Source organism: Callospermophilus lateralis, chromosome 15, assembly GCF_048772815.1.
Source record: "Callospermophilus lateralis isolate mCalLat2 chromosome 15, mCalLat2.hap1, whole genome shotgun sequence".
NCBI classification, from domain to species: domain Eukaryota; kingdom Metazoa; phylum Chordata; class Mammalia; order Rodentia; family Sciuridae; genus Callospermophilus; species Callospermophilus lateralis.
In genome coordinates, this window is record NC_135319.1 from 92,926,349 (window position 1) to 92,951,987 (window position 25,639).

Genomic DNA, 25,639 nt, shown 5'->3' on the forward strand with positions numbered 1-25,639 from the left:
CAAAGCCACCATGCAGCCAGAGCTGTGAAATGGTGATCTGAGGGAGTGTGGCTCAGAAGAGTCCCACTCTCCACATGGAAACGATGGCTCAGAGCGCTGGGCTCAGGAGGGAGGAGCTATGTGTCCATGCACAGGACCCTGGGCAGGCAGCATCCACAGGAGGCAGCACACGTGACAAAGAGGGTTGATGATCAAGGCCAGCCTCCTCCCCGCTGCTCCACCAGGCCCTCCCTCCATCCATTCACTGGTGAGTCAGCCCATCTTCACCCTGAGGCTAAAAAGGCAGATGAGATAGGTCCGCCTTCCACACCAGGTGGAGAAGAGAAAGTGCGAGGTGGCTGGTCCTGTGCAGGAATTTGCCATCTGAGAACCTCGGCTGCTTTCTTGCTTCCCATCGTGTGACGGCATCAGAGAGGCTCAGGGAGGCTCATGAGTAGCCCAAGGTCCAGGGTGGAGCTGAGACCGAAGGCCCTGCGCTCTAACCTGGAAGGATGACCACTCAGGAACTGGAAGGCATTTCAAGGTGGACAGTAGATGGGGAGGGGCGTTGTACCAACTCAGGGGCCCCACAGACCACATTTCCTGACTCCTTTGCCCACTGACCAGCTAGAGGGCTGGGAGGGGGACAGGCCCTCTTCCTGCTTCTGGCGAGGTGGCACCTCTGCGAGTGGCCGTGTACCTCCGTCAGCTCTGGCTCAGCCTGGCATCCCTGTGAGTTCCAGCACCAACCTGACCAGATGCTTGCCTGTGAGCAGGTGGTCTCTGAAGCTGACCAGGTGACCCCTTCCGTAATTCTAGTGTCTGCCGGGCCTATGCCCTGCAGCCCCCAGTGGGGAGCCCACTCCTGGCCCCCTGGCCCCACACCAGCCCCGGATGCTCCTCTGCCCTTGCCCTTGTTCCTAGTCCCTGACTCTGAATCCCCTCTGTTTAAATGCATTTTTAGGTTGCTCCTTTTCTGTCTGAGCCCCAGTGCATAAAGACAGTTTTTAAGTTAAGTAGAGAAAAGATTGATTATAGTGTAAATAGAATTGGGGAAACTGGCTAATCTTTAGCATAAAGTTTATTTATTCAGTTTATACACATGTTTTCCATGTGGATCAAAATTTTGAATGCTTTTGTATTTACTTAGATGAGGAAAATAACTGACCTTTTAAACATGATATTCTTTTAAATCATGCCTTCAAAGGTGCAATCCATAAAATATTGGATCAGTTAGTTTGAAAATGTGAGTAGAAAGAACGGAGACCAGTTCAATTAAACAAAGTTGACTTGAGTAAGAAAAGATCTGAGAACCCTGCAGCCCTGCAGAACCCTGCAGCCCTGCTGGGGTCCCAGTGTCCCCCAGCAAGGTGGGGACCTGCTCCTATGACCAGCGGCAGGAAACGCAGGGAGGTCACCTGATGGGGATGGGTGCAGACTGCCGGGTGCTTATTGGGCATCATCTGGCAGCCTCAGCCTAGGATTGGCTGTGGCTCAGTTGCTTAGCAACCAGGGCATTAACTCAGGGGCTCACTGCACATGGGCTTCTGTGGGCCAGAGTCGTCACCCAGGAACAGAGGTTTGGGCCAAGTCATTCCAATCCACGAACATGTGACAACCCAGACATTCAGCAGTGCTAGGCAGCATGTGCCCATCCCCGGACACCAGGCAGCCTGCGCGGTGGACCGGAAGCCACTTGTGATGTGGGTCCTGGAGGAAATGCTTACTTGATGGTGAACACTGTGAGGGACAGCGGCTGGGGGGCAGGAAGGCCACATGGAGCAACCTCTGTGGTGGTCATTGTGAGTGGTGACTCACGGTAGCTCCATGTCCCATGGAGAGGTGGCTGTGGCTGGTCTTCCAGCCACTCCTCAGGTGCCAGCCGGACTGCATGGCCAGGAGCGTCTGCTGTGGTCACTCTCCATGAGAGGAGGGAGGGAGGCGCCTGGCCCGACCTGCCTAGAGATGAGCCACTTTTCAGACCGGCGGTGCTGGTGGGTGAGCTTGGCGTGACCTTGGGGACAGGGGCCTCTGCACAGAGATGTGCATTGAGAAGAAGGGCGGGCCCAGGCACCTGTGAGTGGGCCACTCTGCCCAGCACTCGAGGCACCAAGAGAGCCCGTCTCTGATCCAAGTGCCTTTTAGAAGGACTTTTAGGGGCATCGACCACTCCCCCCAAGTCCCCAGCCCCCCATCAGGGCCGCGAGGATAAACAACACTGGGAATGGCTGCTGGACACTTGGGCCTCTCTGACAGCTCTGCCCCTCCTCACCCTGGAGGACACTGAGGAAGTCACCCAAGGGTCACAGCCGCTAACCCTCCAGTGGACACCAGCAGAGGCACAGGAGTGCCACCAGAACCCACCGTGCATAGTAGCAGTGACCGTGGGACAAACCCGGCCGGGCCCCGGGGGGCCACTCCAGAGCTCTGAACCACACCAGGAATGACAGCGTCTGTCTCATCAACATCAGCTGGAGAGGAGTAAGTGGAGCAGCATCCCTGCAGGCTTTGCAGAAGGAACCCAAAGGCACCAAGACAACGATGCTGTTGTGGATTAGCTGAAGCTAATCCCCGGAAGCTCACATGGAGACAGACAGGGCTCGAGGCTCAGGGGAGGGGAGGGTCCCAGGAGCCTGAGCCCCTTCAGTGCCTCCGTCCCCAGACGGGGTGCACTGGGCGTAGCTGAGGGAAGGTGGGGTGCGGCTGGAGGGGTGCTCTCTGGGCCACTTTCCTCCCCACACCCTGCCTCGATGACCTGCCCCATGCTGAGCCCCAGGCATGGAGCCGGCCATCTGTAGGCTGAGGCCTCTGAGACCCTGAGCCCCAGTCAACTTTTCCCTCTTAGTTGATCCTCTCAGGTCCTTTGTTCACAGCAGTGAAAAGCTGATGGCACAGATGTCACTGGAGTCTGGGCCAGAACTCTGACTCTGACACACCAGGAAAGCAGGGAGCGTTGGTCACTGTGGCCAGATGGGAAGGCAGAGCCAGCCCCGCCCCGCAGCCTTGTCCTCCGGCTGCTCACAGGAGCGCCAGCTTAAGGGGAGGAGGAACTGGGGCAGGGGCCAGTGGCCTGCGTGGTCGGGCAGCCTGGGTCCCACAGCAGCTGCTGGTCTCTTCAGGTTCTGCACAGCAGCTCACAGAAACCTCCGTCACCAAGGGCATTTCCACCTGCTCAGGATGTCCCTCCTGCAGACCTGTCATCCTGGAAGGGGCAGTGCCCATCAGAAGTCACTCCTGCCGAGGGGCTGTCTCCAGGTGGGGGGCTGTCTCCAGGTGGGGTGCTGGCCTGGCGGCTCTGCTGTGTAGGGCAATGACCGGAGGCTTCTAGGCACAACTCCAGGTGCCCAAGTCTGGGTGCTGCAGATCTCTCTCTTTCTCTCAGTCATGGTGAGCACAAAGCTCTCACCGTCCTGGGGTTTGTGCTGGCCAGCAGCCTGCTGTCCCTGGCCACTCTGGGGCTACGCCCAGTGCACCCCCGTCTGGAGACCCAGCAGAAGCACTTGCAGGGGCAGTATCTCCTGGGAGCCTGGGTGTTGGCACAAGCCCGCTCCACCCACTGTGGTCACCCCCTATGGACACCCCCTGTGGACACCTCCTGTGGGCACCCCCTGTGGACACCCCTGTGGACACCCCCTGTGGACACCTCCTGTGGGCACCCCCTGTGGACACCCCTGTGGACACCCCCTGTGGACACCTCCTGTGGGCACCCCCTGTGGACACATTGGGTTTTCTAGACTGAAAGCCGTGGCTCCCAGGTTTGGGTCACTTGGACATGCCGCTGGCTCTCTCTGGCACTACACCCGTGCTCTCAATACCTGGCGCTGGGCTGATGATGCCAGCGTTCCTCTCCAAGGCTTCTGTGGTGAGTTCAGTGCTGGCTGCTACCAGGGTGGCCTGGTAGGCTTTGTCTGCACAGGCCAGTGGGAAACAAAGGAATGCTTTGGAATTCCTCAGGGAAAAATTGAACAAGAGGGGCGGGAGGGAGCAGCTGGGCAACACAGCTGTGGGAGCTGGCCACGCGGCCTTGGGGGCGTGAGAAGACCTGAGAGGTCCAGCCCTTGTGGGGAGTCGGGTTGGCGGTGCTGGGATCAGCATGGATACCACTGCAGGGTGTCCAAATGTGGATGAGATGAGTGTCGGGGATTCCGTCCCCGCCTGTTTCCTGGAGAACAAGGCTCTGGTGTGAGAGAACAGACACCGCGGTGCTCCACAAGTTCAACAGGAGCTCTGTAGCCCTGGGTTTGAGTCGGAAGCCGTACATGTCAGTGTTAATTCACAAGGTGCACGTGTGTGCGTGTGGTGTGGGCACATTCAGGCACGCACACACATGTGGGTGACAAATGTTTGTGATATGTTTTGTTTAGCATAAGATATGGCATATAACCTTATACTATTACATGTAATGTGGTTTGTGCACGTCTATATAAAACCAAATGTGAAATAGCATCTGTCTCCTGAAAAGTTCCCACATTGACCTCCCCAGAAGCAGTGAGCAGCCCAGGGCCCGGTGGTGACCTTGAAGTGCCATTTCCCATGAAGAGAAGTCAGGGCCCCTGGAGAACAGCGCTGTGGGAGAGGAGCAAGAGGAGCGGCAGGGTCTCCGTCAGAGCATGGAGACTGCTGGGGCCACCTGGGGCTTCGAGGGGCATCTGGAGAGGGCCGCTGGCCAGGGGGACACACAGCTGTGGCGAGGATGAGATGTGCAAAGAACGAAGCCCATTGAGGACGTCCAGGTTCACATATTCCCAAGGCACCAGTTCCTCGGCAGGGAACCGACTCCTGCCCTCGGCACCCGAGGGCTGGGGGAAGAGTCAAAGTTCATCTTGCCTTTCCACGGCAGCCAGATAGCACGCAGGCGCCACCCCTGAGTGAAGAAACCTCCACCCGTGGCCTTGGGAGCCTGCCGAAGGGACAGGGCACCCGGGGGAGGGAAAGTCCTCACTGCTAATCCAGGGCCAGCCGGGCACCCCCAGGCCTGGCAGTGTCCAGGGCCAGCACCCCGGCTTCGGTCCCCCAGGCCGCAGGCTGCTGTGAGAGCCAGTGGTGGGCCTCAGGAAGACCGCCGTGCTTCTTCCTGAACAGTTCCCTTTACGAGTCGTCGGAAAGCCGCTTCACGCTCCCCACGCACCCTGAGCCACCTAGGGCTGTGTGTCCTCTGCCCTTGTCCCTCAGTCTCTGGGGCTGGAAGGCAGAGCTGCCCTTGCCTGCTGAGAAGCGGGGCCATCGAGGCAGCCTCCCACGGCTCTCCAGGAGCAGAAGCGTCTCCTGGACGCTGTATCTGCAGCTGCCTGATGGGAGCCCTGCTGCCGTGGGCTTTGGAGACCACCCCTTGCCTTTCCCCATGTCTGACGTCGACTCAGGCCGAGACCCGGGAGGATGGTGAAGTCACAGGCTCTGGGCGAAGGGCCGCCGTGAGGCGAGCGTGGGCCCAGTTTCACTCCACAGGACCCAACGCAGGTCTCCACCCGCCTAACCTTGGACTGTTCCGCCCGCTGTCTCCTGCATCTCCTCCCATCCCACAAACATCTGCTCTGCGACATGCCACTCATGACTGCCCTCTGCTGAGTGCCCATCAAGGAGTCTCCACAAAGGTGATGCTGTCTGCTGAGAGGACTGGCAGCCGGGCTCTGTTCTGGCCCCACGCGCCCAGCCTGGGGACCTGCTATGTGCCACCCCCGCTCCACCCCCAGCCCCCACAGAGCATGGTCTGCAACCCTGCAGAAGTGACCCGCCAAGGGAGGCAAAGACTCAGGGCCAACACCCCCAGGTGCCCAGGAACACCCTCAGGCACCCCGAACTTGGTCCCAGCTGGAAGGGGGGTCCATGACAGATAGAAGGGTGGTGAGCGTCTGTGCCCTTGCTTTTGGCACCTGCCAGCCTGCCAGGCAGAGTCCAGACAGGTGGGCCCCTGGCAGGGTCAGGAGAGCCTGGTGGTTGGAACCTTCAGCACTGAAGTACCTGTAGGGAACCCAGAGGGAGTCCCAGGGGTGGACCCCATAGGACTGCAGGACGAAGTGAGCCCCGTCAGCCTTTCCTGGTGGGGAGTGTCGCGAGGGCTAACGGTGCCAGGGGAGAACTGAAGAAGGTCCACCGCCTCTGCCCCTCAACGCTTTGTTCATCAGATCACTCACTGCGATCTCACTCTACAGGTTCTGAGTCAAGAAAACGACGATCCTTAATGCTGGGCACTGCGACGGACATAATCAGTTCACTGCAGACAATTCTGGATTAATTCTAAGCACTGCAAACACACTTAGACATTCCCTCGGCCTGCTGAGTTCTAGTGCCAGCCTAAAGTCTCCAGCCCTGGGCTCTGAGTCCACAGATGCCCACTCACTCAGACCGCGGTCATCGGGTCAGGAACCAGGGCAGGCTCCTCCTCCAAGGCAGGCAGGTTGAGGAGAGGGTCTCAGGGGGAACTCATGGCTCCCACCAGGGTCAAGATGTGGCGTGGAGTTTGAGAGCAGTGAGGACCACACAGAGGATCAGCCAACGATGACAAGTGATGGGATGTCAGTCCAGGTCCTCATCAGGCTCTCGGCTTGTGGGCATCAGTATTGGCTGGCTGAACGTCTGTTCATGGGCTCCTTCATTCACACTAAATTTGGGGGCTTTTGACCACACTTCCAATCCCTATCAGCTGCCACTGGGTCTCTTGGTGACATCACTTACCCTAGGGTTAAAGCATCTGGTCTGGTGGTCCCCACCCTGATTTTCTTGATAAGGGCAAAGACAACAAGCCAGAGAGTTAACTGAGTTTATCAGGGTGCGGAGACTGGAGTTATAAAATGGAGTTTTAAAAATGAGTTGCTTAGGCTCAGGCCTTAGGCCACCCTCAGAGGGAGACAGGACAGGTGGCCTGCCACCCTCACCCTCAGAGGCTGCCCGTGGTGGGAGGGAGACAGGACAGTCACAGAGATGAACAGACTTGCAGGGTGTGTGCCATGGCTTGATTTCAGATGCAGCCCACAGCCCCATGTGCTGAAGGCTTAGTCCCCACCCGGGGTGTCACTAGGAGCTGGGGGAACCTCTAAGAGGTGGGGCCTAAGGGAGGTCTTTGGTTTGGGGATCCTGTTCTGGAAAGGGGATCCTGAGACCCTAGCCCCTTTCTTCCTTCATCTCCTGGCCGCAGGGTGAGCGGTTTTGCTCTGCCATGTGCCCCTGCTGTGATGCTGTGTTATCATGGGCCCAAAGCAATGGGCCAACTGATCAAGGACTGGAACCTCTGAAATTGTGAGCCAAACAAACCTTTTCTCTTTATAAGTTGATTTGTCTGAAGTATTTGTCACAGTAATGAGAGCTGACTAACAGAATGATCAGCTCTGTGAGGAAAGTAACCCAGTCCTGTGCCAGGGGTTAGGTGGCAGCTCCTGAAGTGGGACCCAGAAAGGAGGTGGAGTGGTTGCACGGGGACCCACAGAGGCACAGGCCATGCTCTGTGGGACTGCATCAGCAGAGGAGACCAGAGCAGGTGGGCAGGGCTGGCAGGGGGAAGGAGGAGGGTGGGAGGCAGGCTGGTCAGGGTCTACAGCCAGGAGTGCTAAAGAGCCACAGGGCATGGCCACGCTGTCCATCAAGCAGGCTCGCCTTGGGGTCTCCATCATCATGTTAAGCGCAGCCCAGAATGGAAGGCAGCCCCCTTTCCACGCAGCTCGCGGTTCCCGGGAGCGGGCATGCGCCTGGCGGGTAACCACAGTGTCCTCTGTCTTCCAGGTCAGCAGAGTGGAGCGGGAGAAGAGCCAGGAGCTGCGGCAGGTGCGCGAGCACGAGCAGCGCAAGCACGCGGTGCTGGTCACGGAGCTGAAGACCAAGCTGCACGAGGAGAAGATGAAGGAGCTGCAGGCTGTGCGCGAGGCGCTGCTGCGGCAGCACGAGGCCGAGCTGCTGCGGGTCATCAAGATCAAGGACAACGAGAACCAGCGGCTGCAGGCGCTGCTCAACGCCCTGCGCGACGGCGCCCCCGACAAGGCCAAGACCGTGCTGCTGTGCGAGGCCAAGGAGGAGGCCAGGAAGGGCTTCGAGGTGGAGAAGGTCAAGATGCAGCAGGAGATCTCGGAGCTCAGGGGCGCCAAGAGGCAGGTGGAGGAGGCGCTGACGCTGGTGACGCAGGCGGACAAGATCAAGGCCGCCGAGATCAGGAGCGTGTACCACCTGCACCAGGAGGAGATCAGCCGCATCAAGAAGGAGTGCGAGCGCGAGATCCGCAGGCTGGTACGTGGGCGGGCGCGGGCCCCGTGGGCGGGCGAGGGCCCCAGCGGGCTTGGGTCCAGGCAGGGGGCTCACACTCTGGGCCGTTTTCCCTGCACACCCACTTGGCATTCTCTGTTGGTCCTCAGGACTGCAGAGATGTGAGCCTCCTAAGGACAGGACAGGCAAAGCCTCCCCCCTGCTGACCCGTTCCCGCCGACCTTCCCCATTCCCCTCCCACAAGTCCCCTTCTCAGTGTCAGGTGACTTGAAGCCAAGCAGGGCTCAGCCTGTTGATGGCGGGAGTCCCACCGCCTTAGCTAGAGGGACTCTTAGGATCCGAGAGGAAAGACCAGGAGGTCCCGGGCGCCTGTCGCTTCCCCTGGTGTGGGCACCTCTGGGGCAGTGTGGCCAGTTTCACACCTCAGTGAGGCAAGTGCTGGCAGCCCCGGTGCATCCCAGTAGCTCTTGAGCCAGGGTCCACATGGCAGGCACCGGTCCAGTGGGTGTGCTCAGGGCCCAGGGCTAAGAAGCTGACAGGAATGTTCAGGGGCCAAGGGCCTGACCCTCCTCCCTGGCATCGGCTGGGTCATCTGGGGGAGATGGAGCTCCTCCCAGTCCTACCAGGACCCAGAGCCCTGGACACCAGCTGCCCTTGAAGGGATGCGTGATCTCCCCTGACCAGGCACCAGGGCCAACCACCCCCCTCCCTGGCCCCTGGTTTCCAGAGGTGGCCTCGAGGCTGCACCACCGTATGGAGCTCCCTGGAGGGTTCAAGTAGTTCTCTGGACACAGGCAGAAAGGACCTGGGGGTCAGAGGGAAACACGGCTTCACGGTTCCTGGCCTGGAGGCCTCCCCTTCCCGGGGTGCTCCCTGCGGCAGCCCTCAGCAGCCCCAGAGCTCTCCGCACCTGCAGGAGCTGCGTGATCCCGTGGCTGGCCTGCTCAGTGCAGGAAGGGGGTGGCTGCCAGAGCTCTCCCCACCTGCAGGAGCTGCGTGATCCCCGTGGCTGGCCTGCTCAGTGCAGGAAGGGGGTGGCTGCCAGGCTCTCAGAACGCCTGCTGCCCGACCCACAGGACCTTCCATCTGCTGAATGGCTTGGAGGAGGCTGGTTCTTAACCAAGGCCTGTCCCTGTGTCCCCTCGCCCCCGACGTGGGTCCAGTCCCCGCTCAGCTTGCCGCGCCTCCTGCCGATTCACCTGCACTTTCCCCAGACTCACGGCTGCCAGGCTCTGCTTCTCCCCTGCAGAGGTCCTCCTGCCCCTCACAGTGCTGCGCTCTTCACGGCCCCCAAGTGACGTGGCCATGTCTGGACAGGAACTCATGGCGCATCCTAGGAGATCCTGGGGAGCTTAGGAATAGACAGCCCACAGAGGCCTGGCAGTAGGACGGACCATGGGCGAGCGGCTCAGGACAGGAAATGGTCCTCACCCATCGCCAGCTGCCAGCCCAGCCAGGAGCCCCCAGGGTCACCCCGCTCTGGTTTCCCTGCCTCCCATCCCAAAGCCAGTCAGTGGCCACTGTGGGGGGGCCGTGGGGGCCATCCTGCCGTGCAGACCAGCCTTCCTGGCACAGAGCCTGGCAGGGGTGGAGAGTAGACCCAGGGGTGAAAGGGAACCTGTCGCCCAGCACTGGACCCACCCCCTTGGGCTGCAGCCCCTGTGGGGGTGTGAGGCCCCAGGCTCCCTGCCACCCGCAGTTGGGGTCACTTGCCTCTTTGCATGTTGCTTGTTGCCCTTGAGTTTCTCTCTCGATTGCTTCGTTTTCTCTGTGCCTGTGTCACTGATCCGTCCCAGAATTCCCGGAGGCGGAGTAGAGCTCCTCTCAGTGCAGTAGAAACACAGGGAAATCCTGTGCTTGCCTCTCTGGGGCGTCCTGGTGGGCCGTCTCCTGTCCCACCAGCTGTTCCCCTCCGGCCACCAGCCAGCTGCCCTCTGGACCCTTCGGGCCTGCCTGAGACCCCACTCCTCCTCCCTCCAGCGGGAGCCCCACGGCTTCCCCCTGCTGGGTCCACTTCTCCTTTGGTGGAACACTCTCTGGCTCCCTGGGACGTGGAGATGGGAGCCAGTCTCCTGAGACCTGGGTGTGAGCTCCCTTTACACAGCCAAGGCTCGCTGTTTGAACAGGATTTGGAATCACAGGGGCATGTCACCTCAGGACTTTGAAGCTGTTCCCTCCCTGTGCCGACTCCCAGAGCAGGGCTGTTTCCCAGCCTCCTCCTTTCTGAGCGTGCTCACCTCTAGCAGGCCATGTGCCAGGGTGACCGCGCCAGTGCTCACCCATGGCACTGGGAAGTCGGGAGCCTCCTGTGTGTGGATGCCCGTGTCCAGCCAGAAAAACCTGCGTCATGTTCTAGACCATCTTCTTCCCCTTGGCCCTGTTGCCGAAAGTCCAGTCCTTGGCCCCCTGCCAGTCCAATCACGAGGACACTGAGAAAAACGCAAAACAAGTTTTCTTGCTTTGCTAGCAAAGGAGAAACAGGGGCTGCAGTCCCAGAGGCTGTCATCTGCCCTGCAGGGGGACCAGAGGACTGGAAGGGAGGTGATTCAAAGGCTGCAGTAGAGGTGTGCCCTGGAGGAGGCGGGTGGAAGTTCACTTAGTAATCTGGGAGGAGGAGAAGAACCATGCTCATTTTAACAGAAGCCTCAGTGGAGAGCAGCAAGGGCTACATTCAAAGCACCGAGCGGGTCTCTGCGCAGTTCCCCAGAGCCCCTGGTCAAAAGAGCTGGGCCTTTGAATTCCAACTCTCATTTTCTGGCTTTTCTCTCCAACCTGGGTTTTTGTTCTGCTTTTTGGGAAATGTCCTCGAGTTTGTCTTCTAACTTCTCTGTTTAGTTTTCCCTTTGGTCTTCGCCCCTATATCTAACTGTCAGGAATGTCTGCTCTCTGAGGTCCACTGGGGCCACGTTCCCTTCTACTTCCCAGGCTGCTTCTGGTGTTTAAGGAGTCCCCTTCAGCTAAGGAGTCCCCTTCAGCTCCCGTCACTGTCTGCTTGCCTGGGGTCCCCCTGGCTTCCCCTGGAGGCTCCCGAGGTGCTTACCAAAGCCCCCAGGCCTTTCTAGCAGGCCTGGACAGGATCCAGAATGCATGTAGCTCTGAGTCATCTCTTCACCTCCTGGTGGTGACATTTTGGGACCTGAAGTTTGAATCTAAGGCCCTCTAGTTGGTGCTCTTTTCCTTTAGGATTGGTGCGTGCTGTGTGCTGAGAAAAGCTTTTGTGGTGGAGTCGTGCCTCCTTAAACCTGTGCCGTTTGTCTTCACTAAGTAGGTCTTTGCCCACCTACGTGGTCCTCTGAGGCCCCTACCTGTCCTTCACATGGACCGTGGTGGTCCTGACACAGGCCCCACCACAGCACACCACGTCCTCTGCTAATGCTCTTGCACTGGTGGCTTTCAGATGTCCACCGCCAGCCCTCGCAACCCCACCTGTTCCAGCTCTGAGACGCCCTGATTTCCAGAGTGGCCAGTGCTCCCACTTGGCTCTTCTGCCTCAGGAGGACCCCGCTTCCTCTTGGCCCAGTGGACTTCCATACAAACTTCCTAAATAAACGTTATTGGAAGCTGGGCATGGTGGTGCATGCCAGTAATCCCAGTGGCTCAGGAGGCTGAAGCAGGAGGATCTCAAGTTCAAGGCCAGCCTCAGCAACTTAGCAAGGCCCTAAGTGAGACCCTGTCCCAAAATAAAAAATAAAAAAGTCTGGGGATGTGGCTCAGCACTCATGTGGTTAAGCACTTCCAGGTTCGATCCCCAGAACCAAAAACCAAACTCTTGGTATTTTTGTGTGGATTTAAAACAAGCAGTTCAAGGATAAACTTTAATTGAGGGTATATTTATGTCTCCTATATAAATATGCAACCAAGTTGTGTCTGAAATTTTATCTGATTTTCTTCTGTCAGATTTAAATGAAATGATGAAAAGCCCAGAGTAAGTACTAGAAAGAGTGCTTGCGAGATGAAGAGCTTCACAGTGCTGGCAGCAATGACAGCCGTCCGTGTCCCCGTGTCCTGTCACCCAGGCCTCGCAGACAGGCCCAAGACCCACCACAGAGGACCTTCTCTGTGACACCTCCCCAGCAGGCCATCATTCTCAACTCTCAAACCGTGGCGGGAGGGGGTCTGAGGGTGAGGATAGAGGCCCGGGGACCTCTTAAGTTTTCTCACTCAGTCTCTAATTTGTGAGGGAACATTCTGGCCTGTAACACCTGAGTGTAAGTTTAGCCGCCCCCCCCATCCCTCCCCGCCCCCCTCCCCCCCCCCCGCAGAGGCCCCTGAGGCCCCTACCTCAGGTGCAAGTGAGGCCGAGGGCTAGCAAGGGCTTTGCCTGAGCTGTCTAGGTCCCTGAGCGGTTCCAGCTCTGAGACGCCCTGATTTCCAGAGTGGCCAGTGTCCACTTGGCTCTTCTGCCTCAGGAGGACCCCACTTCCTCTTGGCCCGGTGGACTTCCATACAAACTTCCTAAGTCAACGCTGTTGGAAGCTGGGCGTGGTGGTGCATGCTTGCCTGGGGTCCCCCGGCAGGGAGGAATGGCGCAGGAGGGACCTGGTGGGGACAGGAGCTCAGAGGAATTTCTGGAGAAGTCTGTCATGGAAGCTGCCCTGAGCAGGAGTTGAAGCCGGGGTGGAGCAGAGATCGTGGCGGGAAGGGGTCTGAGTGAGCCTGGCTCAGAGAAGAGGCAGGGTGCAGTCAGCAGGGTGGACGGAGGCAGCTGGCCAGGCCTTTACCAGGGGCAGGACCAAAGCCTCCCCTGGGCCCTGCCAGGCAGCTGCAGTCAGAGGAAGGTTGTCCCCAGGTCCCAGGCCAGCCCTGCCCCGCTCACTTGCACCACGAGGCACCTGGGCATCAAGGTCCTGCACCAGGCAAGCACTGGGCTCCTCGGGGGCTCCCTCCGGGGCAGGCCTTGGCTGCTGTGACATGACCATCTTAGTGCCTTTCAGGGCCAGGCAAGATGCCACCCTTCCTGTGCCTACCTGCGCACAGGCCGGCCCCAGCCCTCGCACCCTGGGTGGCTCCAGGCCCAGGAGTCTCATGGCCAGGACCCCGTCAGCACCCAAGGGGGCAATGGCCCTGGGAGCCTTTCACCACTGACATGGCCCCCTCCTGGGTCATCTGGTGTTGGGCCCCAAGTCGGGGTGTGTGAACACAGGCCCTGGCCCCAGGGGGGGCACTCCAGCCTGGCCTCTGGGCTGCTGCCGAGGCAGGAGAGCCCGGGAGTCCTGCCACAGCCCGGGCACGAGGGCAGAGCACAGTACACGAAGCTCCATGTCCCCCCAGGGGGCAGGGCTAACTGGCTGGCCCAGGGAGGGGTGGGAGAAGGAGCTGACCCCAAGGTCCTGGGGCTTTCGGCCCCTCCAGGCAGCTGGAGTGGGCTCCTGACTCCCAAAGCTGGCACTGTCACTTGAACTTCTGCCTCCCCACCCGGGCCAGAAACGTTTTTCTGCTTTAATTTGGGTCTTTTTTGTTGACTGCTAAGGCTGTGGCACCCACAGCAGGTGCCCAGAGAGTATTTGTGAATGGATGTCCCCCTGGGCCAGCCTGGCCCCGCCCACTGTCAGAGCGGCAGGGCCTCGGTTGCCCCGACCCACAGTGCTGCCTGGAGTGTGGCTGAGAGAAGCCGAGTGGAGAGAAAGGAGGAAGGCAGGTGGGACGTGGCCAGCAGGGGCTCCAGACAGGCACCCAGGGCAGGGCTGGCTGTGGGGGCTGCGTCCAGGGGCTGCTGGAGTGTGCGAGGCTCCTGCTGGGCACGCCAGCTTATCCAGGTCAGTGACACCCCACCCTGCTCAGAGTTCTGTGGGGACTGAGGGGTCAGGGCTGCTTCTCCATCCCTGGGGGAACTGAAGTGCCCCAGATGAGTTTTTGGACACAGCCCTAGGTCACAACCTCCCTGGCGTGGCCTGCCATTCTTGGGCCCTGGGGCCTGTGCTGCCCAGCCCCCTTGATGGCACAGAAGCCCCTGAGCTGATTCCTGTCCTACTCAGAGCTCCCACACATGCCAGGTCCCTGGGAGCTTCAGAGACCCCACACCCGCAGGGGCTGGCCAGCTGCACCCAGAGTCCTCCATGAGCTCAGGCAGGGTGACTGCTCACCCCCACCCACCACCCCTGGAGCTTAAGCCTGTGACACAGTGAGGACAAGGCTGTGCTGGGGACCTGGGGGCACACATGCATCTGTGCAGTATTGTTCCTGAACCTGGGGAGTTTGCTGGGCACACAATGACTGCACACTCCATGCATTTGCTGAAGTACAAGCAGCCTATTGTTACAAACTCTATAAAAAATCACAGGCAGAAAGCAATTTCCTCTTTCTCCTAAGAATCTGTGATTTATCGTATCCCCCGTCCTCCTGGTCATGAGACAGCTAGCTAATGGGAACCTGATGCGCAGCAGTGACCCCCCCAGGAAAACTATGGAGACCAGTTTGTCCCCAGGTGCCGCTGCTGGGGGTGGGTGGCTCTCCTTGCCTTTCCAGTATGGTCTTCAGGCAGTAGCCAGGTATGTGCTATGGTCCTCTCTGTCCCGGGGACCCAGACAGAGTCTGGCCCAAGTTCCTTCTCAAACATGGTGCCTCCAGACGCAGCAGCAGCTGAGTCCCAGGGTCTCCTGGGCGGTGCTCCCAGTGCTGCTCCTGATCTCCGACCACAAGTCCCAGCCCCCACGCCTGGATGCCACACTCCTGGCTGGTTTATTTGCTCCTGGGGAACAGAGTTTGCCGAGTCAAGTGTCCTGAGCTGTGCTAGGCGAGGAGGGTCCCAGGTTAAGGCCTCCCCAAGGAGTACCCGTCTGCTGGTGCCAGGCCCCAGGGGGCCACTGAGGCTTCTGCCTGGGACACCCTGGGAAAATCGAGAGCTTTTGAAAATCTCTGTGCTCCGGGTGCTCAGGACATACTGAGCCCCAGGGTGAGGCCTAGGAGCAGGATTAGATCATCCTCTCTGTGGAAGCCGAGGACACAAGTTCAAAAGAGACGCTGGTGAGCTTTGGCAGTGTCACCTGTGTCACCACCACCATGGAACACACCAGCCAAGGCCCCCGGCTGTCGCAGCTTGGCCTGCCCTTGCCTGGCCCAGAGCCGGAACCACACCCCGCAGCAGCTTGCAGGGGCCGTCTGTGTCTGTCTCTTCTGTGAAGGGTGCTTGAGCTGTCCCGGCCTGGGCTGATGGACACTCCTGCCATCCTGGGGTGGCCACAGGTCTCCTGTCTGCCACCCATTGCCACGGGGGCATGCCGGGCTGTAGGTAGGCAAGTGACCGGCAGAGAGGACTCTGCAGTTCCCAGGGAGGTGGACGGCATCCCACCCGCCTCCCGAGGGCAGGCTCCCCTGTCACCGTTGGTCCCCAAGAAGAGCGCACCATCCTGCAGGCCCTGTGATGCCTTCATCCCCTAGCCGGCCCATTTCTGGCTGGAACATGAGGAGCCTCTGGGGTGAAAGGCCTCTGTTGGCTGTGCCCGGCCTGCAAGTGACCCACATCCCTTGACGTCGAGGAAGTCCAGTTTGCCAGATCCCTTCAACTGCATGTGCCTCCTGTTTAAAATCCTCTGTCACCCAAGGACACAGAGCTCCCCTGCATGGTCTTCTGGGCGCGTTACCGTTCTTTTCTCAAGGTTCGGTTCTGTGATCCATCTGCGCTAGCCTTTGTGAACGGTGTGTGGTAGGGGCAGGCGATCCTGACCTGCCAGGTGAATGCCCAGCTGTTACCGGACCCTGTTTGGGAAGACTGTCCTTTCCCCACAGAATCAGGGCTGCACTTATGTCACGTATCACACAACTGCACACGTGGGTCGGTTCTGATGGTCCGGTTCTGTGGGCTGCTCTTTCTACCTGCACCTGGCGCACAGGCCTGAATTCCGCCACTCTGAAGCAGGCGGTGGCTTTCCAGGTTTGTTCTTTCTGCTACTCAAGACTGTTTTTCGCTTTCCATATAAAGTTTAGACCAGCTGAACACGGATCCCTGATCCTCCTCTATCCCAGTTAGCCGTTTCACCTGAGCCTGGGCGTAAGAGCCCCGTCACAGCCCTTGCTCAGCCCGTTTGCCCGGCTCTTTCTCCGTTAGTGCAGGTGTTTCACTTGTACCCGTGATGAACACCCCAGAGAAACGGTCTCCGGGCTCCTGTGAGCTGTCCACCGTCTTCCCTGTCCACTCAGGTCTTCTCCTGGCTTTGCTCTGGGACCTTTGCCCGGGGCCTTGAGACCCTGCTTGGACTTCCTTGCTGTGGGGTGGATCCACTGGGGCTTCTCGCAGGTGTCATCTGTCCAAGGTGTCTTTGTTTGCCCTCCTGTCCGAAGCCAGCCCCCAGCACCCCTGGATGCTGCCCTGGTGTCCCCTGAGGAGCAGCTCTGCTCCTGCAGTCAGCCGCAGGACAGTGTCCTTCCTGTCGGCCCAGGAGACGCTCTCGTTTCGGTCTCCGCCAGTGTCACCATGATGCTGCGTGTGTTTTTCTTTCCTTTTTTTGGGGGGGGCAGTGGCCAAGCTTCTGGAACATGAAGTGGTGTCTTTCTCCACATGTGGGGACCCCTGACCATTACTTAGTCACCGATTTCTTCTCCTTCCTCTTCCTGGGACTCCATCGCTGTGACTTAGACAACTGGTTCCCACATCTCCCTCAAACTCAATTCTTTTTAAGTTTTCTGTTTGTTCCTTCTGGGTCTCTTGGATATTTTCTATTGTTTTATTTTTGGTTTATGATTCTACTGTGTCCAGCCTACTTTTAAACCTTAGAAATTAATTTTTAATTTCAGAAATAAGATGTTTGAATTTTGTTGTCTGTTTAATTATTTTTGATAGATTCTAATTCTTATTTGAATCACTGTCTTTATCCATTTTCTTCCTCTATGAGAAAAATCTTTTAATGTGTAGTCGTATTGATTATTTTTAGTGTACAACTCACAATGATTTTTAAAGTTCTTATTTGCTGACCCAATATTCCAACCATCCTTGGGTCTACTTCCGCTAATCACAATTATTTCTAAGCTCTAATTGGAGAACTCTGGTTATCTCTGGTCTGCTTCTATTGACTGTTTTATCTCCGTTGTTGGTTGCTTTTTCATGACTTTTCACCAGACTTGTAATTTTCTGTTGTGTTTTGACACTGTGGGTGATGTGTCGTAGGGTCTATGGTCATTTTCCAAAGAATGTTGAGCTATGGCCTGGCAGATGGTTAGATCAGCAGCAGAGTACTTGGATCTTGTGAGGTTTGGCTGAGGCTCTGTTGTGTTAGGGTAGATCCGTGTCAGCCCTGTCTTCTCTCATAGCAGAGTTCTTATCACAGGACATGGTCCTGGCTTTGCAGCGTGGCCTTTCTGGGTCTCTGCTGAAGGCCTGGAGTGCTCACCAGGTCTTCGACTCGGTCTGGGATTGAGTTGAGTCTCCCCAGCACCATGCCACCCCTTACATTTCTGCTCACGCTGCAGATTCTCAGAAAGTGTTTTCTTTCTTTCTTTTTCTTTTTTGGCGGTGCTGGGGATTGAACCCAGGGCCTTATGCATGCAAGGCAAGCACTCTGCCAACTGAGCTACATCCCGAGCCCTGTCAGGAAGGGTTTCTACAAGGCCCCCAGGGGTCTTGCCTTACATGTGCAAGCTTAGAGTGGACCATGGGTCCGAGGGAGTCTACTCAGCTGTTGGAGCTACTTTCCTGCCACCTGCTTGTCCCCAGTACCTGATGATCGGGGTCCCAGCAGCTGATCTGGGTTTCCCGTCCCAAGAAGCTTCTCTTTTCTGCCTGGCTCTGTTTCCCAGGAGAGAGGCAGAGAGAATGCCTCTGGGGAATCAGGGAGGGCCTCCCCACCTGCCCCCTGCTCTGGCACCTGCCCTGTCTGGTTGATTTCGTTAACTCCTCGAGTTGCTCATTGCACCAGGTGGGTCTGTTGCCAACGACTCCATCATGTCTGAAACCAGAATTTTCTGACCATCAATATATTTTTTTTAAAGCTTCCTGGATGGTTCTAGTGGGAGACCAGGTTTGGGAGCCACTATTCTCAACAGGTTGGCAGATTACCCCAGATTGTGGGGGACTTCGGCATTCTCTTTATAACAAAAATTCCTGGGAATTAATTCTCAGACATGGAGCAGATCTTGGTGCATCTCTGGGACATTGGGGACATGGGCTCACCACCTTGGGCTGCAGCCATATTCTCATTATACCAACTCTCAGCCCCCTCTGGGAGTGCAAGAGGCTGAAGCACCTGTTTATTCTGGCGTCTTCACCTGGGACTGTCCAGCCAACCCCTCTGCGCCTGTGCTTTCTGGGCCAAACCTTGGATAGTACGACTCTCTGTCTCATCTGGGTGTATTTTTTCCCAGGTCCCCTCCTAATCTCAGCCCTTACGTCCAGGGTGACGAGCCTCCTTCCGGCTCTGTTCATCTCATTAGGCCCTTCCAATACCCTTTCTCTGGGAAAATGAGCCCCACATGGAAAACACACTGGGTTCTTCCTCTTCTCCAACACACCCACTGGTGAGTGACAACCTTCTCCAAAGCACAAGACACATATGTGTTCAGGTTACCTGTGGAGAGTTTGTAGGCAGGAAGGTCCCCCAAGATGCAGATCCCTCTGACGAAGAAGGCGGGGTGAGCCACCACTGTTATAGGTGAGGGCCTACTGCCTAGGCCAGGAGGCTCTTGGGGACCAGACTCCTACCCTCTTCTAAGGACACTTGGTGTGGGGTCAGACAGGCTCCACTGGTGGCTCAGGCAGGTGCCTGGTTTGGCCCTGAAGCACGGTCCGTGCAGTCAGCCCAGGAGGGGAGAGCCCCAGCTGGGTTGGTGATGTGTCTGGACAGGCAGGTGCTCATTGGTCACTGAGGGCACACGTGTGCAGGGGCTCAGCACTGCAGGGCATGGCTGCCTCGTGTCAGGGGCCTCACTGTTGGCAAGGGGGCTCAGGAAGGGCTACCTTCCCCCACTCCAGCTACCAACTCTCGTTCTATACTTGGGGGGTGTCTAGGGATCCGCTGTCCACAGGGGCCCAGGGCGATGGCCAGGGATCCACTGTCCACAGGGCCCAGGAGGCTCTGATGCTGAGCTCCCCAGGGCCACCTGCTCCCCAGGGCCACCTGCTCCCCAGGGCCACCTGCTAAGAAGCACTGTGCTCTGAGCTTGAAGGGGAGGGGGGTTAGGTGAGGAGGGGGGGTTAGGTGAGGAGGGGGGTTAGGTGAGGAGGGGGGGTTAGGTGAGGAGGGGGTTAGGTGAGGAGGGGGGTTAGGTGAGGAGGGGGGTTAGGTGAGGAGGGGGGTTATGTGAGGAGGGGGGTTAGGTGAGGAGGGGGGTTAGGTGAGGAGGGGGGGTTATGTGAGGAGGGGGGTTAGGTGAGGAGGGGGGGTTATGTGAGGGGGGGTTATGTGAGGAGGGGGGTCAGGTGAGGAGGGCCCTTTCTCTCCTGGGCGAGGACCATCCTCCCCACTCAGACCCTTCTGCACACCCCTTCCCTGGGGACCTACCATCACAAGGAACCTCTGCTGGTTTCCAGATGCCCACTGCACCTGGGAGGGAGGACGGTGTGGGGTTCTGGGTGGCAGAGGTGACTCAGAGGGCAGTCAACAGACCCGGTAAGAATCTGGATTGTTTTCTTATCCTGGGAGGCGTTTCTCTCCTGGGAGCCAGGAGATCTGATCTGTTTATGACCAACTCTGGTAGAGGTGAGGCGACAGATGGGACAGGGGCAGGGAGGACACTGGGCGATTTGGAACTTCTGTAGCATCTAGACAAGACTGTGGTGGTGGGGGACCAACTCATCTGGTTACCAGAACTCCCCATTTTCAGTTTGGAGGTCTGGGTCTGGGGAGCCCTCAGTCCTGGGCTTGGTGGGGGCTCTTTGCATGGGTGTCGGTGGGGTAGGGTCTGGGCACTGCCTCTGGTCTCCACAGCCTGCAGGAGGGAAGGGGCAGCTGCAGCTCAGCACATCAGAGACAGCATGTCAGAGCCTCAGCCTGCATGCGGACACGGGGTCATCTCCTTGCAGGAAGACAGCCACGCATGCCCCGGGGTCCTGTGCTGTCTGCTGCAGCTCCGGGGCTGGGGGTGGGTGTGCTGCCCATGTTTGAACATGTCGCTGGGCTGGAAGAAGCCCTCTGTGAGTGAGGGGAGCCACCAGCTCCATGGAGCATCTTAATTAGGCTGGGCCGGGCCCCCGTAGAAGCAGACCTCACTGGAGCAGAAGACGTAGATAGGCATGTTCAGGGCTGAGCAAGCTTGGCTCGAGACCTGCAGCTTTGGGAGACCCCTCTGGTACCCCCTGGTAAGCATCGTGTGCCTGTGAGACAGTGCTGTCCCATGGGCAGTCGCCTACCCTGCGGCCTGGTGAGCTGGCAGACAGGTCTGCCCTTTGCCCACCTTGCCCCTCAGGCCAGGAGGCTGCAGAGACACTCCCTCTCCTGTTTCTGTGAACGCTGGCGTGTGGGTGCCAGGCCGCAGGCACAGCCGTGGTTAATAAGATTTTCCTGTCCCTGGCCTCTTTGTTTCCCTGATTACTGAGCTTCCTCCTCCTGCACCACCACACGCTCCAGGAAATGGGAATTTTGCAATTAAGGCCTCCTTTCCTCGGTTCTGCTCCTGGCTTGCCTGAATTTGTGATCTGGGCCGATGAGATGCCTCTTCTGTTTCTACACAGACTTCAGCAGGTGGCTGACCCAGCCAGATGCCCTGCTCTGCTCAGTCATTTGAAAATAATGTTTTAAACCCAAGACATCATCTTATAAATCTAGTGCCATCTACATTGGGTCCCACCTTCCACCTGGACCAAGCATGTTCCTGGGGCAGCTCAGGTGAAGGCCTCAGGGTCAGCTGGTGGCCATGTCCAGGGGGGTTCTTGCTGCTATTTGTAGGGTGGGCACAAAGAATGCTGCTCCTTGGGGAATGTAGGGAGGGCTTTGGACCCTCCCGGCAGATGGGACCTGAGCGGGTCAGACCTCTTGGAGCCTGCCTGTCCAGATGCTGCCCCAACCCCGGCCTCAGCTTTCAGCAGGATTCATAGGAAACAGCTTTTCCTGCAAACAGCTGTGAGCACGCCACGTCACTCCAGCACGGAGCACAGAGATCCAGGATGGAACAGGGATGGCCGCAGTGCCTCCCACACACCACCCAGCCCTCCCTAGCTTGTGGCCTCTCTGGTTGGTGAGCGAGTCCAGGGTGGCAGGCTGCCCTGAGAACTCTCAGGCCAGGGCTCCTACCTACCTACATGGCCACCCTCTCCCTGACCTTTTCCTATTTGTACCTGGGACTTAACACAGGGGCGCTTAACCACTGAGCTACATCCCCAGCCTGTTTTGTGTTTTGTTTTGAGTCAGGGTCTTTCCAAACACCCTCTCCCATCGTACCCTCCTACTGGCAGGTGTGTGTGAGTCGGGCATAACCCTGCTCTGCTCAAAGCACAGCGGGAGGCAGGGGCAGGAGGTGGCTCCACTAACCTGCCAGGTAGGCCCATCCCTGTGGACACATAGGACAGCAGGGGACTGGAGTCTTGCTGGGTGACCCTGGCCTGGCACAGGGGGCACAGGGGCCACAGATGCCAGAGCAGCTTGGGGCCAGCCAGCTGACCCAGAAGGCCCTGGAAGGGCTGTGTGCAGCAGCCTGGGGAGTAGGCACCGGCTCTTGTCCAGGATGGTCTGTCTGAGCCCGAGACACTGGCAGGGCTGCCACTGTGGGGACCCCTGCTGATGCCAACCTGCCTGTTTCTATGGTAACTGCAGATCTGTACCCTGTCTGCGTGTGTGATTGTGTTCTGTTCTCCTTGTAGATGGAGGAGATAAAATTTAAAGACAGAGCAGTCTTCGTGCTGGAGAGAGAGTTAGGGGTCCAAGCCGGGCATGCCCAGAGACTGCAGCTGCAGAAAGAGGCTCTAGATGAGCAGCTTTCCCAGGCCAAAGAGGCTGAGCGGCACCCGGGCAGCCCCAGACGGGAACTTCCTTATGCAAGCGGTGCAGGAGACGCCTCAGACCACTCGGGAAGCCCTGTAAGCACCCCCGGGCCTCGCCCTGGCCCGATCCGAGTACAGACACTCGGCCCTGCAGAGCTCCCTGGGGCGTCCGGAGCCCAGTCCAGCCAGACTCTCCTGCCCCTGGGGCCCTCAGCTTGTCCAGCTCTGGCCAGGAGGACGGGCAGTTTGTCCTCTTCCTTCCTCCCCAACACAGCAGGTGCACTGGCTTGTCCCCTCCTGGGCCCCGGTCCCCAAGGATCCCAAAGTACCAGCTTTGCTGGCGCTGGTCCTGCCTTGGCTGTGGGAGAGGCGGTGCTCTGAGCAGGTGCTGCTCTGGCTTCTGGCTGCTGCCCGCCAAGTCCCTGGCTGGGCCCTCCCGTGGCTGACCTTGCGCTCATCACCAGCCATCCTCCCACATGCTTTTATGTGACCATGACATTTTCTGCTCCTCCTCGGGCTGCTAATGCCCACCTGCATGGGTCCACCCGCAGATGCCCAGGCTGCAAGCCACCCATCTTCTCATTGCCACACCTCATTCAGATCCTGGGGATCTAATGCCACCGACCCTCCACGTGGCCCCTCTGGGCCTTTGGTCCCTAGCCTCTCCTGCACCCATTGACTGAGGAACTCAAACCATGTCCAGTATCTCCCTGGACATACTTTTGTTTGATTCAAGGACAAAACTGTTAAAGTTGGGCCAGCCCTGGGACAGTGACATTGCAAGACTAGAGACTAACATCGTGGGGGCAGCGCAGTCTAACTGATCAGAGCCAGCCCTTCCTGCTCCAGAGAGCCCAAAACTTTAGGCAAAGGTTTTCACTGACTTTTTAATGAAGTTCCAGTGGTTTTGAAAGTGGCCTTCTAGAGACTCAACCTGAGGGAGCACACTTCCTGGGAAAGCAACCTTTCCAAGTCTGCAGCAGGTGTCTTTTCCTCTGCTCACCCCGAGAACGTGCTGTCCACCTGGCAGGCAGGGCAGACCCCTTCTGAAGGTGCAGCAGGCAGTGGCCGGAGGAGAGCATGCAGCTAGTCTTGCCCGTGTGTCCCCACTAGTGTGTCCCCGCCCATGTGTCCCCACGTGTGTCCCCACCCTCGCCCTCCACCTTTGCACACCCCCAGACATTCCCGCTTCCGTCTGTCCCCTCATGCAGTTTGCAGAGCTTGGGCTACACCCACCCGCCAGCCACTGTGTGGAAGAGCAGGCGGCCGAGGCATCCAGGGTGCTGCGATTCGCGAGGTTCTGTGAGCAGGGAACAGTTGTTTGCAGTTGATCTTTGTTTTAGGAACAGCAGTTGGATGAAAAGGATGCCCGGCGCTTTCAGCTCAAAATCGCAGAGTTAAGCGCCATCATCCGTAAGCTGGAGGACCGCAACGCCCTGCTGTCGGAGGAGAGGAACGAGCTGGTGCGTGCCCGACAGGGACGGTTCTGGATCTTGTGGGACTGTGGCTGCATGGGCAGAGGCGGGGTCCACTTCCACATTCCCTGTGGAGAGGGCAAGTGGTGACAGCTGGCCTTGCCGCTGGGCCCCTTGGCCTGTCCACCTTTGGCTCCCGCATGCTGATTGGCCAACCCTACTCTGTGTCCTGGGGCAGAAGTACCCTGAACTCTGCACATGATCTGGGGGGGGAGAGGACACTGTTTTAGCTGTTGCCCTCACCATTAATCTCCAGAGCCACTGAGGTTCAAATACCTTCAGCTCAGAGGGTGTGTGAGCTGTGTGGATGCTCAGGGGCAGGGGGTGACCACAGTTCTTATGGGCAAGCAGAGCCTTGGCCCAGACTGCTGGCCTTCAACCTTATTCCAGTCTGTAGAATGGATGCCTCAGCTCGCCTGGGCGCTGTTGGGTGGAGGGCAGCTGCCAGCTAGGGACTCCCCCTAGGGCCAGGAACTTTCCTCTTTGCAAGCACAGTTGGCTTGCAAAGTTGGCTTTGGACTTACAGGCTCTGCATCCACTGGTACCATCCACCGGCAGACTGAGGGTTTTTAAAAGTCAGCTCTGTACTAGACAGGTGCAGGCCTTCTTCCTCACCACTGTCCCCAAGACAGGACCACATGACAACTACTTTCACAGCATCTGCTCTGCATTGGGTACCATCAACAACCAGACATGATGTGGCGTAGGCAGCAGGAGGTGCCTAGGGTATCTGCAGACACCGCTGCTTTCTACCAGGGACTTGGGCACCTGTGGATTGGGGTTTTCCATGTGTCCTGGATCCATTCCCCCTGGACACAGAGGGATGACCGTGGTGGGCTGCAGTCATGTCATGGATTTGACCTGGACCTCTTGCTGGCTGTGCGGAGTCCCGTCATCAGTTACGTAAAACATCACATAATTAACTTCTCTTGCAGTTAAAGCGTTTAAGGGAAGCAGAGAGTCAGTACAAGCCATTGTTGGATAAAAACAAACGCCTTACTCGGAAAAATGAGGACTTGTCTCACACTTTACGGAGAATAGAAAGCAAGCTGAAATTCGTCACGCAGGAGAACATAGAGATGGTAAGGCCCGCCAGGTCAGCAGGGGCAGCTGTGCCAGTCGCAGGCAACGCTCCGCTCTGCTCCGTGGCCTAAGGAGGCAGTGGAGCAGGCCGGGCCCTCGAGCCTGCTGCTCAGGGCAGCCCCATGTGCATTCCTGGGTCAGAGCCTCAGTGAGCCCACCCCCAGGGGAGAGGCCTCAGGTGAGGACCAGCCACGGGAGGAAGGGGCGTGGTCACAGGAGGCCACCAGGCCACCACATGCCCCCGCCCCTCTTGGCCTGTTTGTCCATGCTGACCCCAGGGGCTTAGTAAGCAAGCTCTGACTCTGAAAACCCTGGGCACAGGTAGCAAGAGGACCTGGGGCCCCAGGAGGAGCAGGCCTGGCGCAGAGCAGTGAGCCTGGGTAGGGGAGGCCCCCCAGCACTGAGCCAGGCTGGGATCTGCTCGGGAGGTGGGCCCAGCACATGTGACGTGGCCTGCTTGGTGTTGCAGAGGCAGAGAGCCGGGATCATCCGGAGACCCAGCTCCCTAAACGACCTTGATCAGAGTCAGGGTGAGAGGGAGGTCGACTTCCTGAAGCTTCAGATTGTGGAGCAGCAGAACCTCATTGACGAGCTCTCCAAGGTGACCACATCCTGTCCACCCTGCCCCTGGGGCGGTGGGAGGGGAGGCCAGGCTGAAGGGAGCCATGGGCCACCTCGGGCTGGATCCCCCGTAGTCACTGGTCCTGGTGACCCTCCCTAGGTAGGTCTCTGCGCCTGGGGCTCCTCACCCTCCTCACCCCCTGGAGCTCAGGGTTCCAGGCCGGCAGCACCGCCTCTGTCACTAACAAGCCTCGATAGCCCTGTGGCTCAAGACCACACAACTCCCTCTCATGGTTCCCAAGGGAGGCCACCGGCCTCAGTCAAGGTGTGGGCAGGGCTGGGCTCCCTCCAGGGCCTGGGAAGGGTCTGCTCTTTTCCTTTGGCCGCCTCCAGGGTCCCGGCCTTCCTTGGCTTGCAGCCACCTCACTCCAGCCTCTGCCTGATTCTTCCTGTGGCCCCTTGTCTTGTTTGAATATTCTCCTCTCCTCTTACAGCCACTGCGTCATTGGGT

The 25,639-nt window shown here is 58.4% G+C and overlaps 1 protein-coding gene and 1 non-coding gene across 19 annotated transcripts in view; one reads left to right on the plus strand and one right to left on the minus strand.

Moving 5' to 3' along the window:
* Jakmip3 (Janus kinase and microtubule interacting protein 3) overlaps positions 1-25,639 on the plus strand; it is a 64,511-nt gene that overhangs the window by 8,549 nt on the left and 30,323 nt on the right. For 5 of the 18 annotated variants that reach the window (XM_077105303.1, XM_077105300.1, XM_077105305.1 and 2 more), the window contains exons 2-5: positions 7,693-8,190; positions 23,353-23,472; positions 24,420-24,566; positions 25,037-25,168. In XM_077105303.1, coding sequence (XP_076961418.1) covers positions 7,693-8,190; positions 23,353-23,472; positions 24,420-24,566; positions 25,037-25,168 — 897 coding nt within the window. Of the gene's footprint in view, positions 1-7,692; positions 8,191-21,889; positions 22,106-23,352; positions 23,473-24,419; positions 24,567-25,036; positions 25,169-25,639 lie in introns of all 18 variants that reach the window. The other 13 variants (XM_077105292.1, XM_077105290.1, XM_077105295.1 and 10 more) reach the window with 6 other exon arrangements.
* Trnaa-ugc (transfer RNA alanine (anticodon UGC)) lies at positions 17,607-17,683 on the minus strand. The gene has a single exon. It is a non-coding gene; the product is annotated as a tRNA-Ala (tRNA).